General features: G+C 40.7%; 1 protein-coding gene across 1 annotated transcript in view; it reads right to left on the reverse strand.

The window, feature by feature from the left end:
* Positions 1-641: 641 nt before the first annotated feature.
* The window catches only part of kcnh8 (potassium voltage-gated channel, subfamily H (eag-related), member 8), a 43,451-nt gene continuing 28,912 nt past the window's right edge, over positions 642-15,180 (reverse strand). The window contains exons 10-16 of the mRNA XM_026348096.1: positions 14,066-14,315; positions 10,090-10,304; positions 8,708-8,746; positions 7,245-7,516; positions 5,319-5,428; positions 5,066-5,145; positions 642-1,166 (exon numbers count right to left, since the gene is read on the reverse strand). Coding sequence (XP_026203881.1) covers positions 642-1,166; positions 5,066-5,145; positions 5,319-5,428; positions 7,245-7,516; positions 8,708-8,746; positions 10,090-10,304; positions 14,066-14,315 — 1,491 coding nt within the window. The remainder of the gene's footprint in view (positions 1,167-5,065; positions 5,146-5,318; positions 5,429-7,244; positions 7,517-8,707; positions 8,747-10,089; positions 10,305-14,065; positions 14,316-15,180) is intronic.

Consider the following 15,180-nt stretch of genomic DNA (forward strand, 5'->3'; position numbering starts at 1 on the left):
TGTCCCATCTCTCTCCTCTCGCACTAACCCGTGCTCCCAGTCCAACCAGCCGTGTAGCGGTCCAGGCAATCCAGAGCATCCAGAGCATGTGTCGAGTGGAAAGAAGGGTTGAAAGGGGAGGAAATGGCAGAGACAGGGGGCTGCAGGAAGGGCACTGACTGCCTCCACCCCAACCCCCTTCTTGTCCACTACTACCACTCGCTTTCTCTTCCAATAAACCAGAAAGACAGGGAGGACAGAAAGAACTCTCTCATCCTCTGCTTTATACTCCTTGTTCTCCATTATGGTATAATCCAGTTGTTGTTTAAGGTACCTCAGGGTGGGTGGGTTGGGGGCTAGCGACCATCACACAACTGACCCAAACCTCTGCATCCTGTCTAACGACACTACGTTTCTATAAGGTAAAGCTTACACACCTAAACCTTCCGTACTTTCATGCAACTGGATTTTTAAACACGTGCAACAAAAGCAAACAAAACAGAAGTAACCAGAGTTGTGATCCTGCAAACGTCCTCCAGTAATATATGGGGGACCCCAGTTAATAATTGTGACCCAAAGTTCAAGGTTATGTCCAAAAAAAAAAAAAAAAAAACCCTGGAAAAAGTCCTGCAGAGTCCCAAAAAGTTTAGATTCAAGAGCTGCTACAAACCCTGGTTTGGGTTATGATATAGTCCCCCAAGCCCAGTGGGAAGAGAACAACTAGAGCTCTGATGAGGGCCCTCATCACCCCCGTCCTGCGGAGGTGAACTGTGTACTCTTGACCTGACGGAGCCAGAAGATCCGTCTGTAAAGTGAGACATCTCTGCTGAACTGAGGGCTGATGAGTTCGGGTTGGGAGGTGGAGTTGTGCTGGGGATAGCTGGGTACCCCAGCTGGAGGCTGTGGGGTCTGTGTATCATGGGAACATGTTGCTGGCGGATTGTGAGGGGAGAGGAGGGCAATGACATAGGTGTGTCTGTCCAGATGGTGGCAGTCTGAGAGGAGGAAGGCGACACATAGGACTGAGCACAGTTAGGAGGGGACAGGTATGTGTGGTGCGCTGGGGAGTGGTGGGTGGGGCAGACTACTGCAGATTGTGGCACTGGTGACATCAGGGTCTCCATGATTTGAGCCATTCTCTTCATGACCTGACTGAGGTCAGCCACTTCCCTTCCGAGAGTGCTCACCTGCAGACACAATGACAACATGTTTAAATTTAAAAAGGTAAAATGTGCCCTATTGTAAAGTTGAACAGTAAGAAAGAAATGTAGTGTTGCACTAGAAAGGGCTAAATGAAATAAGAACTCATCATCAGAAAAGTAAAGGAAGTAATACTGATGACAGGACAAGTCATGGTTGCTAGGAAACGATAACAGAAGGAAGCTCTGACCGAGATAAGATGGGGGGGTGCTTCATTAGTGTGGTTTGTCTGCTGACTCTGTGTTAAGATATAACAGGTAAAACTAGTGTAGTTACAGCCTGGTTTGGGTATGTGCTACCAGTGTGTATACAGCGTGTCCAGTAAAAAGAAAAGAGCCTTTGATGGCATGTGCAGCGCTATGTTAATGAGCCATGTGCTAATGTTGTTTTATGATAAGTAGCCACATACTCAGTACCTCATATGTAAATTAGCCACGTGGAGATGTTTAAAGGATGAAAGTAATAATATTCATTTATTAAATGTCATTTGAAACTTGTGGCAATACAAAAGCAAGGTACTGTAAGTGAAAATAGTGTAATATTACATACATACATACATACATGGGGTATGGCATAAAATAAATATTTAAAATAAAGCTAGTATTGACTAGTATGTACTAGCAAAATACAAAAATACAAAATAAGTATTGTTGTGCTTCTCTTTTTTGACAAACAGTGAACCCACACACCTGTATTAAGATACAGGCTGTGGCGTATTGCCTGCTGAATCACGTTAAGGACAGTGGAGTCCCCTTCCCTGTCATTCACATTGGAAGCACATTAGAAATGCATCTTTTCTAAAGTCACTCCTGGAATATCGTCTCGCGGTGTTGCTGTGTTGTTACACTTCCCACAAACATTTGACCTTCATGCTCACAACTCAAAGTGGAGTCACTGCCATGTAGTTGACCATTACATCATGTAATAAAGACAAACCTTCTAGGAAAAACCTAATTATGACAAGGAACTAAAAGCCCCAGGAAATACAGTAGACCTACATGGTTGTGAAATTTGTATTTTCAGGTCAGTCATTTTGGGTCAGAATATTTTTCCTCCCTGCCATTTTGCACGTAACGCCGTGCTGCTATGATTGCTTATTACTCCAATTAGTTGTTCTCCGCACGTGGCATGTCCACAGAGAACACGACCACGGAGCCCTGCCAACGTGCCATCTGCTTCTGCCAGTCAAAGCACTCATGACCATTCGTCAGGTTAATCATGCACATCACTGCTACTGGATGCACATCAGCCCTCAGCAGGACACGCAACTCCAGGTGGGAACTGCTCCAGTTGCTGTGTGACTACGTCAAGAGGTGATCAGGCTGAGTGCATAAATACACTGTGAGACCAAATCAGCCTGGGAGCTCCCTCTTACATAGACACACTTTGTAAAGCACTACGTGCTAAATGCATTTGCTTATTGTAAATATGGACGAATATTACTTTTCTTACATAGCACAAATGCGCATTCAATTAGGTTTTGTTACATTTGCAATGACCATCCTGTCCAATCTTGTCCATCGAGATTGTGTAACTGAAATTTGTCATACTGAGCCCCTGACAATAGATTTTTTTAGTTTTTTGAGCAAAATATTCCCTCTCCACTTTCACAATTCTTCCATCTCTCTCTCTCTCTCTGTGGAGTGGTTGATAAAAGCATGGGTCTGAGCTCTGGCTCTGATAAAAATAGAAAAGCTGAGAGCGACAGGACAGTCCAATCTGACACACTGTCAACATGATTCCAGTACTCCCACTTTGGAGACAATCTTCCATGGAGCTGGTCAGACAAAACCGCATCAATGGATGACCAAACCCCAGCTAAAGGTACATCCTAATAAAAAAGCATATATAGTGTATTTTATATAATCCTATAATCATCATATAATGTATGAATCCCTCTCTGAAGCCATGATAACAAAATTGAACAAAATGAAAGTGTTTCAGCTCTTGTTTCTTTCCTTTTTTTTTTTTTTTTTTTTTTTTTGCTTTTATGGTGCATAACTTTAACGTTTCATTTCAGTTTCTCTGCTCTTGCTTCTGGACAGTCGTTTTCAGCAAAGCTTTTATAAAACCCACTCAAAATGTTAGCAATTAGATAAAGTGTAGTGGAGCTACTGGCTACTGAAGAGCCACATATTTTAGTCAGGACACAAATAACGAATAGTAGGTCTCATTGAGTGTGTGTAAGACATATATTACTATATTATATATATTTATATTAAGAACTAAACAAACTAATCTATCTCTCTAATCAATCTAATCAAATAGGTGTGGAGCGGGTTTTTAAAGGGTCACACAGATATTAAATTTCTGCGGGGACAGAGTTTAAAGGTTTAGCAACAATCTCAGAAGCATTAGGCATTATTATGAACAGGATGAAATAGTAATTTCATTTAATCTAGGGAAAGAATGATCCAACGGGCAAAGGTAAGAGATCATAGAGTGAAGCAGAACTGGTTCATTACTGTGTTTGCACAATTTACAGGTCGTCACGATGTTGTCGAGGTCACAGTCAGCAAAAAAAAGAAGAAAAAAAAAATCAATGATGTCAGTTTTTCAATTTTACATGACTCATGACTAGAGACAGGCAAAAAAAAAAAAAAAAAGAAAAGAAAATTGCAGCTGGTGCAATGTCACTGAGCAAAATTGTACTTCTCAAGAGAAGCTTGCTGTTTGGTTTTGATTAAATAATTGGTACCATTGCTGTTAATTACAGAATTTTTAAAAACCTGACCTTCAGTCAAGCTGCAACAGCAAAGACAGGAGACAGGGGTGAATCACTGCTACAGACTGAATGTTGAGAATATGGGCTAATGCCAGCACAATAAATAAATAACTAAAATAATAATGCTATTTAAATGCATTTTGGTCAAACCTGCATGTTTTAGGTAACACACACAGCCCTCACCTGTCATTTCTGTTTGTGTGCGTGTTTGTAGAGAAAACAGATAGGGCTTGCACCAACACCCCCTTTTCATCCCCTAAGGTGATCAGTGTGGATGGATCCAAGTGAGAATTAGCAATCAACAAGACCATGCTGAGAGACTTCCTGTCAAACACTGGAAACCAACAGAGATGGCAAAAAGACAACAAGGCAAATGTGTGTGACCGCGAGGGTGCTCTGCCACTTCGTCCATTATTATTATTTATTATAGTATATATTATACTATATTATTCACTTGTTTAGTGCCTTTTTTGCCCTCTTCATTTTTCTAATTCTATTCCCCTCTTTTCTAATTCTAAACTCTATTTCTCCTTTTCTTACTAATTCTCTTGTCTTTTAATCCCAGGTTGTAAACTGAGGCTAAGCAGGAGGAAGCAAACGCTTCTCCACACCTACCAGAAGTCTAATGTCAATTTAGCCACCCGCCAATCAAAACCCTAGGATGCTGCGACTGTGTTTGTGTGTGTGTGTGTGTGTGTGTGTGTGTGTGTGTGTGTGTGAGTGTGTGTGTGTGTGTGTGTGTGTGTGTGTGTGTAAACATCCAGATATAATACTATAGAATATCACTAACAAGAACCGGTAGAAACACGATTTACAGTAGATTTGGATTTAATAGAGCTAACGGTTTTGTAATGCTTTACAAAAAGCAATTACTCCTCTCACTGCTTCCCCCTACGTTGTGCCTGACATGCTGACACTGCCATATGGCTTGTGCTTACCTGAGTCCACTCTTCCGTCTCTCTCTTTAGCCTAACACTAACGAAAACCTAACTCTAACCCTAATCCTAAAACCCAGTATTAACCCTGAAATTGCTCTGTAAACCCCCTTCTCATTGTGAGAACTGGCTAAAATGACCTCACTTTGTAAAAATGTCCACAGCGCAGTGGTTCAAAATTCATGCTGGTCCTCACAATGACAGCCATGCACACACAAGGACCTACCTGCTGGTCGAGGTGTCGCAGCTGTCCTCTGGTCTCCTCTGCTTTAGCTGCTAATTCTGCTGTGCTGATCTGCAGCATATCTGTGACACAAACGAGCAAATAACAAATGACTTCAAGCACTGAGCAACAACTACACGTTGTGCAGCCTCACTAAACCACAGTACTGCTGGCTTTTGGGTGTGAAACATTTTTCACTACCCAGGATGTAGAAATAAATTTCATAGGTATACTATTTAGTGGAGTACAGTTGGACCTGTGGCTGATGCTGAGGCACTGGACGGTTCTTTGACGGGACAGCCTTGGTTGAAGGAGAAGGTCAGAGAACTCTCCATCCCCTCAATGTCTTCAGTACCATCCACTATCCTGCAGAAAAAGACACAAGTGTGTGTTTAGGTTTAGGTAGTTGGTTTTTCCGCTTCGATAATCTTAACTAATATTAATAATAGTAATAGTGTGATATGACACCTCATCTTATCTTTGATTGGTTATTCTAACATTGTGATATTGCTATCACTTAATGCCCTTATTTAAGAAAACATGCCTATTTGCTTTCTTTTCTAGCATTAGATGAGAAGATTCAGTCACAGTCACACATGTATCTGTTAAATACAGCCTAATAACAACCAGCATCGGGTTAGCAAAGAGGAGAGGAAAGATAGCCTGGCTCATTTCGAATCTCAGTGTCAAAATATTTTTGCATGCTTGTAGCTTTTAAGCATGTTCAATACAGTCAGGTGTGAAAGCATTTGTACAACGACACAGTTTTCATCATTTTGACTCTGTTCAACACCACGTGGATTTAGAATAAAACAATCAGCATGACTGTCAGATTCAATTTCAGGGTTTGGTATAAACATTGCCATAATCCCAAATCTTTTATCTTATACATACAGCCTCAATTTTAGAGACTAAAAAGCAACTGGACAAAGTAACACAATCATAAATTAAACTGTCAGTTTGTAAACTTGGTTGCGAACGCTTTGCAGTCCATCACCGCCTGAAGTCTGGAACCCATAGACCAGATGCTGCTGCTTTCCTGGTGATGCTCTGCCAGGCATTTACTGCAGCTGTCTTCAGTTCCCGCTTATTCTTGGAGGCGTTTTAGCTTCAGCAAGTGAAATTAATGCTAAATTGAATCCCCTTTAAGGGACCTGTCTTGGTCATTGCAGAATATTCCACTTTAATGCTTTAAATCTTGAAATCTTCTATTGGTTGATTTTGTCAGAGACCAGTGCGTTTTTAAGCATTTGGATGAACCTGAGCAGATAATCGAGCCCTAAACACTTCTGAATTCATCCATCCGTCAGCAAATACAGGGCAAACAGTTCCTTTGGTGGCCGTACATGTCCATACCATAACGCCATGCTTCATGGATGAGGTGGTATGCTACAGACCATGAGCAATTCCTTCCCTTTTCCACATTTCTTCTCCCATTCGTTCTTTGGACGTCACACAGACATTTAAAAACAACTGATTCCAAATGCAGATGCTACAATTTAGGTTAGCTCCACGTTTTATCAGACTTTTTAACCATGTGCCCAACAGCTAAGCAGCCAACTGTCCAGTTACATTTAGCCTCTAAAATTGTGTCTTTGTATGAAATGGTTCCTACACTGTTTATAGAATGATTGATTCAGTGACAGTCTACCTTAAAGCACATCTTTATTGTTTCGTTTTAAAGCCACTGTGGGTGTATGTATTACACTTTTTTGACAAAGGTTGAACATTTATCTCACCTCTATTTGCACTTACCAGTTTAGTTGCAACATGTTGTCTTAAAACCTTTACTAACTCTACTCAACACTAGCTAGGACAGCTGTTAATGCCTTGTTTGAAGTCCTAATGCTAAATATCTTCTGGTTGTTTACAGCTAAAAATACTCATCATGCTGTGTCCATCAGGTGTTTATTTACCTTGTTCATATTTTAGACACGTGTCAGAATTATTTAATTATATGTCAATATATATGATATAATTTGAATTATATATATCATTATAGTAATTTCAATGAATCAACTTGAAATATAAATATAATTTCTTCTTTTTGACACTTCTGACTCCATCCTAGTTTGTACCACATGTACTGTGCAAGAATAATGATGAAAATAGACATGGCACAGAGTCAGAGAGACACAGGTCTGCACAGGCAGAGAGACAATTCAGTGGTGAGAAAACTCACCTCGAACTGAGGCTGGAAGGGTCTAAAGTGGTGAGAGTAATTTCCTGGATCTTCCTCTGAGACCTCTTGGAGCTCTGTCCTGTGGTCTTCTGGCTGGGTGGTCTCAGTGGAGACTTCTCACAGGAGTCCCGGAGATTCACTGCCCGGTTCCGCTCCAGGGACAAAGACACAAACATAGCCTGGTCTTCCTCCTCCTCTTCCTCGTGTTCCTTTTGAGCTTCGATGATGGGTGGATAGCCTTGAACCACCTTCCCATTCCTTCTCACCCCTGACTAGACATATCAAAGGAACAGACAACAAAATAACTTGTGATTTGAGGATCTTTTTAGGAGCCTAGATATTAAGAGAACTTTTACTGATTGCATAACCATGAAAAAAGCAAAAAGTTGAAATCAAGTTAACATCTATTCATGTCAATTCGAGTCATCTGCTGCATTGGCCTTGATGATGTCAATTGTGCTTGAATGCATCTTTTTTCAAAGAGAAACAGCAATTGTCTGTTTTCTATTTTTTCAGCTGTGTTGCTGTCCCCCAGCTTCTGCTCGAAAATACCTAAGTTGTAATTGTGCAGTTAATATAGTGACTCTGTGCACAGTTAATCAAGACATATGCATGCACTAATGACTTACATAAGTGTAAACAGTGCAAGACTAGGATTACAATAAGGTAAGAGCAAAAGAAACATTGATCAACTGTTTAAGTTGCAAGTGTTCAGAATATTAAAAGTAACTCTAGGGGGCTGTGACATCAGCCCTAATAAACACAGACTCCTTCTAAATTGCCTTGCAATTGCATTGAGGATACAATCAGAACTAATGTCCACAGTGACCTATTGATCAGCGGGATATGACCCTTTTACTCTCAGAGGAATACGACACCAGCATGGGGTTGTGACAGCTGTATTGGCTTTTTGTGTAAAAACTCTGATTACAGGTTTATAGTGGAATATATGCTTTTGTTTGTTGGCAGTTACTGGATAACAGATGGTAAAGGACGTAGGCAAAGTCTGAGGATGCCCCTCTTTGAACGCGGTTGTTTGACACATCTGTTGGCAATAAGTTGATCGATGCTCATTGCTAGTGAAGATTTAAAGGGTTTCAATCATGAAAGTGATGAAGTAGTGCACAGAAGAAGACACACCTGAGACATCTGTGCATTTGGGTATTTAAACCGTCTACTCTACGTCTTTTTCACACTCTCTACAATAAAATAAGAGCTTGACAGTGCTTCAGCTCAGTTGTGATTTAATGGCTTGTAAATTAAAATTTGAACTGCGATGTTCTGTAATGTCCATTTGAGTTTCATTATTTTCTATAATGAGCCTATTAAAATGCTGTGGGTGGATGTCAACAAATCCAGGTTTCTTTTGAGTAAATCGTAAAGTGGGGCACATTGTAAATCACCTCTAAGTCTTTGTGTGTGTGTGTGTGTGTGTGTGTGTGTGAGTCCTGGTGGTTAGGTACCTGAGTATCAAGAGCTGTTGTGGACAGTCTTGCCTTAACCTGGAAGAGAGACAGTAAATTAAGTGTGTGAAAGGGCAATCAAGATGCCGCCTTTCTATTTTCAGTTTTAATTTACAGAGGAGCTGTTTCGCAAGGCAAAAGAGAGCACAAGAAAACAGTGCCTAAATTGAATGGTTTGTGGTGATGCAATGATGGAAAATAATTCACCTTAATAAAGTGCTGTTCACATATACAGTGCAGTAAAATCCAAACAACAAGTGTATACATGTACACACCCTGAGCTGCCTCCTGTCTCCTGTCTTCATCCGAACTGTATCTAGTCCTGAGATTTGGGCTGCACCTCTGCACATTAGCTTCACCTAAAAGCCCTGCGGCAAAAGGTGTATGTGTGTGTGTGTGTGTGTGTGTGTGTGTGTGTGTGTGTGTTTGAGTGTGTGTGTGTGTGTGGCTGTGTAAGTTGGCCAGTGGTGTATGGGCAGCAGAGACAAAAACACCTGACTGTAATTACAGCAGCAGAGCTCTTCCAAGTGCCACAGCTATTCTTGACCCCTTTCTCTCTCTCTCTCTCACTAACACACACACACACACACACACACACTCCACATTTCTTTCCATCCAAACTCTAGCCCGTCTTACTTTTCCATTTCCTCCCGTTTAACTCATCCATCATTCTCATGCATTATTACAGTACAGTAGTGAAAATTGCCTTCTGCACCACACACTGCTGTGAGATATACTTAGAGTTTATTAATTAAAGTTTTTTAATACAATTTCAAACTGCTTTTTTAGCTACTTTTAGAGATGCAGCTGCACAATCATTTGTGCTCTCCTGCCATTTTGCTCCCCACCTTCTACTACTGGAAACTTTTCATAAATTGTCATCACAACATCACGAGAGGACTTCATTAATGGACACTACAGTGATGATTGCCCACTTACAGCAGGGAACACATTAACGTTTGTGTGCGTGGACTTAATCAGAGTGAAAATAGATAGAACGGCTACAAATCTGTGTTTACTAAAATAATATTAGAATATTGTGTAAATGCTGAAGTAATGAGCCTTACTTATAATGAAATGAAATCAGCATGTGCAAGAATGTCTTCAAATTGTCCTCCAGACATGTTGTAAAACAGATTTTCCCAAAAGGTTAAGTTGCCTGGTTAACCACTCTGAAAAGCACACCTACTCCTTTTTCCTCTCAAATACTCTATCATCATAAAAAATCTTCATATGCAAATGTTTTGTAAACTGGAAAAAAAAATCTGAATCTATACTCAGTGTATTTGCACAAACATCATTATAATTCTGCCCAGTGTTGCTCTAACATGAAAACACATTTTTGGTAAAGGAGGACTTTAAATCCACTTGGACCGACTCACATGCGTCTCGTGTCCCTCTCTCAGGTTGTATGTGAGGTCCTGCTGGATGTCCTGGACGAAGCTGTGGGAGTATTCAGGGTAAAGGTCCAGCACTTCGTACAGCCCCTTCAGGTTGATACACTGCAGGTCGCAGTAGGTCAGGGCTTTCACGTCTGCATTAGTTTTTATCACCCGGTTATCTAAAGACAGGTTGGCACCGATGAGGTCTCCTTTGCCTGCTCAGACAGAACACATGGGCAAGGTGGGTCAGAAAAAAGGTTGCAATATAATGTTCCCATGCATGCTGATAAAAGGGGTTAAGGATGGTGACCGTGTGGAGCCCCTAATGCAGACTCTGTTAGATGTCTCATATTTTGCATTTACTGGAGAGTTCCTGAGTTTCCCGAGCACTCAGTTCAGAGTGTGTGAGAGGTTTTGCAGCTGTGTGATGCTGAGACATTCTGAAAAACACCTGTCTGTTCAAGACTTGGCCCAAACCCTCCTGTCAGCAAGCAATCTGTGGCGTGTCTACAAGCTTTGGACTGAATCTCTACCAGTTAGCATCAGTAAACTGTTCTTATTATTCCCTTAAACTGTATTTAAAAAGTAACTAATAGAGTTTTTATTACTGTACCTACAGTAGCATCAGTATTCATTTAGTCATCCTTTCACCAGAACCAGGCAGCCACGACGGGGGGCAGCATGAGAACATTAAATTAGCCTTCAATCATCATTTAACATAGCTGAAATGCATGTGTCAGAACAGCACGATGCTGAAAAGAAAACAGAATTCAGAATGAGCCCGGCCACTCACGCGTCGGATGATTTTAAAATGAAAATGTTTGCCAACTGGTAGCAATCCAGGTTTATTATTCCTAAAACTAAATTGTTCACTTCTTTTAGTAAATATTAAGGTTTGAGTGCACTGACAGCTCTTTCCTGTTCTCTTGACACGGGAGGGACAAAACTAAGTACCCTGTTAGTGTTAATGCCCTTTGAGCACTGATAAAATATTCACTCTGGTCATTGTGAACTGTGAATGCTGCTCATTTACGCCGCGGCTGATGGAGCAGCAGTCACGACTATTCCTATTTTCCTCTATGTCTCTTTCCCTCCGACTGTGTCTCGGACCACTCCTTCTCACCTCGGTCTTTATCTCTCTCTCCCCCTCTCTCTTTTGTGCTCTCTATTTCTAGATTTCTCACTCCAGCTATATCAAAACCCTTTGTCATTGTCTCCTATTTCCTCATAACTGCCTCGCTGTCTGTATTTCATCTCTTTTCTCGGCTCTCTCTGTTTCTTTTTCTTCTCTCCTGTCTCTTTTCTGTAGATTCCACTCGCTGTCCATTGTTCTTTCTGTGTTTCTCTCATTTTACTCTTTCCTCCTTTCCTTATTATTCTTCTGTTTCTTCTCTTCTACAGTCTAATGGTAACGTCCCTTTGTTCCATCCTATTTTTTCCCAGTTTTCATGCCTTCTTTTAAATTGCCTCCATTTGTTTTTCTTCTTTTATCGATTTCTCCCCGTTTTGTTTTCTTTTTCTTGTGTTCTTCCTTTTTTCATTGTTTTTTTTATTCCCAGTTCCTCCTTCTTCCATTTATCCAACTATTGTTTCTACTACTACTTTCTTTCTTGCCTTCTTTACCTCAGTTTAACTCAGCTCACTTGTATTCTCTTCTGTTCTTCTATCAGACTGTTAAGTCTCCTGAATGCTCTCATCCCTTCCTCCATCCCTCTGCACCCTTCTTCATCTCCCTCCACATTTAACTCTGTTACTTGTTTTCTTGGCACCTTACCTTAACTCTCCCCTCAGTCCAGCCCCCCTGTGACTCTTGTTTCATTTGTTTCAGCTATTCTACTACAAATATATTCTCCTTTTTTCCTTCCTCCATCAACATTACTCTCTCATCAGCCTTTCAATCTCTGCTTCATCTCCATGTTCTACCATGGTCTCTCGCTCTCACCCACTCTCTATTACATGGTAGCAGCTCTGCAGCTATTGACTTGTGGCGTGACAGGGAATAAGGGGGATAGAGAGAGAGAGAGAGACACACACACACACACACACACACACACAAACACACACAGAAAGACAAAGAGAGAGAGAGAGAGAGAAGAGCTTTTTTTCTCCTTCACTCAGACACTCAATGTCAGCCTGACCTTCTGCACACTCAGCAGACAAACACAGAGACAATGCACTCTTTGCCTGTCAAGCCTACACACACGTGCACCCACCCACCGACCCGCACGCACAAACGCACACACACCAATTCCGTACACCAGTAAACAATGCCACCTACCTGAAACACACACAAGCATGTGCTGAGACTAACAACAGGTAGACAGACTTTGCACACACATGCAAACAGAAGAATAAATAGAATAACAAAGACCGAAATAAGAATTGTACTGAACCAACAACAAAATGATGGATGACGTTTCAGATTGGGGTCACAGTTTTTTCTGGCACACAGAAACTTGTGCCAGATTGGTGTATAACTCTGTGCCATGGGGGTCATTTAGCAGAAGACAATTGGGTCTCTCAGAACAAGAGGTTGAACTACACAGCAGATGCTGGGAATATAATTAGATTGACTACGTTTCGTATTGTATCGAGCACAAAGAGATGTTTATATTTTGATGTTCACTACAGCCCCGAACTCTCACAATATGTCACAATCTTTTCAGAGTGGGACATTCTCTACTACTCAAAAGCAGGTGCACATCTGTGCAAAATATATTAAAGAACATAACCAAGAGAGAACATAACCATCTGTCTGTCTTAGTTGCACTGAATTAGTTCCAAAATAATTTTTTGCAACTAGTGTTTTTGGAAAAATTTGAGTAATAACCACAGTGGAAAGATACAGGAAAGATACTTTAAGTGAGATGTTCTTCTTTATCCAAATGCAGTAGTTCTTGAGGAACGAGAGAAACAATGACTTTGCCCTAAGCTGCTTGTGTATTTTGTAATTGCACATTTTTTTGAAGACTCAGACACGTCCAAATACACATTTAGTTGCAATTAGTTTAGGATTCAAGAGAATACTATCTACACCTTCCATCTAAACATCTGCTGGATCAATTTCTTCATCTGTGTAGTTACCACTACTTTTATGCATACGTTTGCTTTTATCTCTTTTCATTTTAACTTTATATAATTATTCTGACTGCATACTTAGCACAACAATTCCTATAGAAATGGTTATTGTTACAACCCAAAATGTAATTTCTTAGTTGCAGCTGAGCTGCAGCACCAGCAGATGTTTTGTAACCGTCCCTATTAATGAGCATCCATTTTCTACTTCAGTATCAGTACATTTTAATTTTCTTCTAATTTTAGGGCTTTCTTGCCTGCAAATGAAAATGCACACAGATGTAGCCCTGGATGCAATTTAAAGACTGATTTCCTGCTACCTGCAAAGTACAGGGTTGGACTACACTAGACTAGATGGAAATGAAATTACCTGACTCCAGTGCTTATTGTCAGGTAACTGGACGGGACTGAACTGCAGTGCTAACAGACTATACCATACCTGCCTGAACATCACTTATTTGGACAGATTTAATCTCTGGAAGATCGTAAATTGCTTTTTTTTACTGTTATAAATATGATACAATCTGCAAGGGCTCAATATTTGCACGTTTAAATTCCTACCTTTTAGGTTTGTTAATTAATTAGTAAGACGGTAATGTTGCCCAACATTAGGCAATGCTTTGGAAATGAAGAACCTCCCCTGTATATATATATACCTTCTTTGGCTCTTGAAAAATGGCATCTAGCTAGAACTGATTTATGGGAGTTTGATGAAAATAACTTTTCAGAAACTGTAATGTTGCTGTTTTCTAAACAGTGGGCTAATTTCCAGGACCTAGTTTTATCACAATGAGCGGTAATGAGATTTAATATGAAGTGCGCTGTGGGGAGTTTACAGATAAACTATAATGAGGGCACAGAGGGATATGTGCTGCCCCCCCTCCCCATCCCTTTTTCATACCCAGGATGGCCAGCACCATGCCATCTTTGAGCACCTCCATGGATCCTGAGCAGACAAAGAAAATGGCCTGCAGTGCATCCCCCTGTCGGAGGAGGTACTCTCCGGGAGCACAGAAAGAGGTCTTGATGTGCAAAGACAGGGAGCGCAGGCAGCCACGACTGGCAGAGGCAAACAGCGACAGCTCCAGAATCTCCTTGTTAAGGTGCATGGTGATGTCGGACCGCAGCTCGTCCGGGAAGTCCTTCAGCAGCTGTGGAGATGATGGGAGGGAGAAAGGCAGAATGAGACAGGGAGAGAGAAAAAGAGGAGGCAGGCAAGAGTGAAGCGAGCATGACAGCTGTGAAAATATCTCAGTGATTACATTTTCAGCCTGGGTTGCCATTGATTTGATTCCTAAACTATTGTACTTTTGGAAGCATTAGTGTCAAGTCATGTTAAGTTCATTTAAATAACCCCAATCAATAATTTGCCTTAGAGGGTTGTACAATCTGCTAAACATACAGACAACAAACAGATAATTTAAAAAATTAAAAAACATTGTTTTATGTACATGATTTCCAATCAGCAAGTAAAAAGTAAGAAAAATTGCATGTTTAGTTTTTTATGAACCATGATAAATGTAGTACATCTGATAAGTAATCCAAAACACTGAAATGTACTCACATATGGACATTAAGATGAAAACAACAACAACAACAACAACAACAACAACAACACACAAACAGGAAGTAGAATATCATTGTCTATTGATGTTAATAAAAACAAAACACCTGAACATCAGCTCTTTGTCTGTCTTCTTGTTAGGACAAAGCTCTGGAGCTCACCGTCACAGAGAGTCGATCAATGAGTCATCAGAGCCAGGCTGACTTTAATCAACAGCCACATCTATAATTCATCTGCCTGGGATTCATCTTCATCACTCCTTCTTAGCATTGGTCTGGGCTCTGACAGCTGTCTCGCAGGCATTCACAGCCTGGACGGACGAGCTGCTATTAGACTACTGACTGGTTTCCCTAGGCTTGTCAAAAAAAAAAAAAAAAAAAAAAAAAAAGAAGAAACGAAAAAGGTTCTGTTTACGCTTTTCTGTTTGTGTTTATTCTTAGCTGTCCTTATGC

This window comes from Anabas testudineus, chromosome 11, assembly GCF_900324465.2.
Source record: "Anabas testudineus chromosome 11, fAnaTes1.2, whole genome shotgun sequence".
NCBI lineage: Eukaryota > Metazoa > Chordata > Actinopteri > Anabantiformes > Anabantidae > Anabas > Anabas testudineus.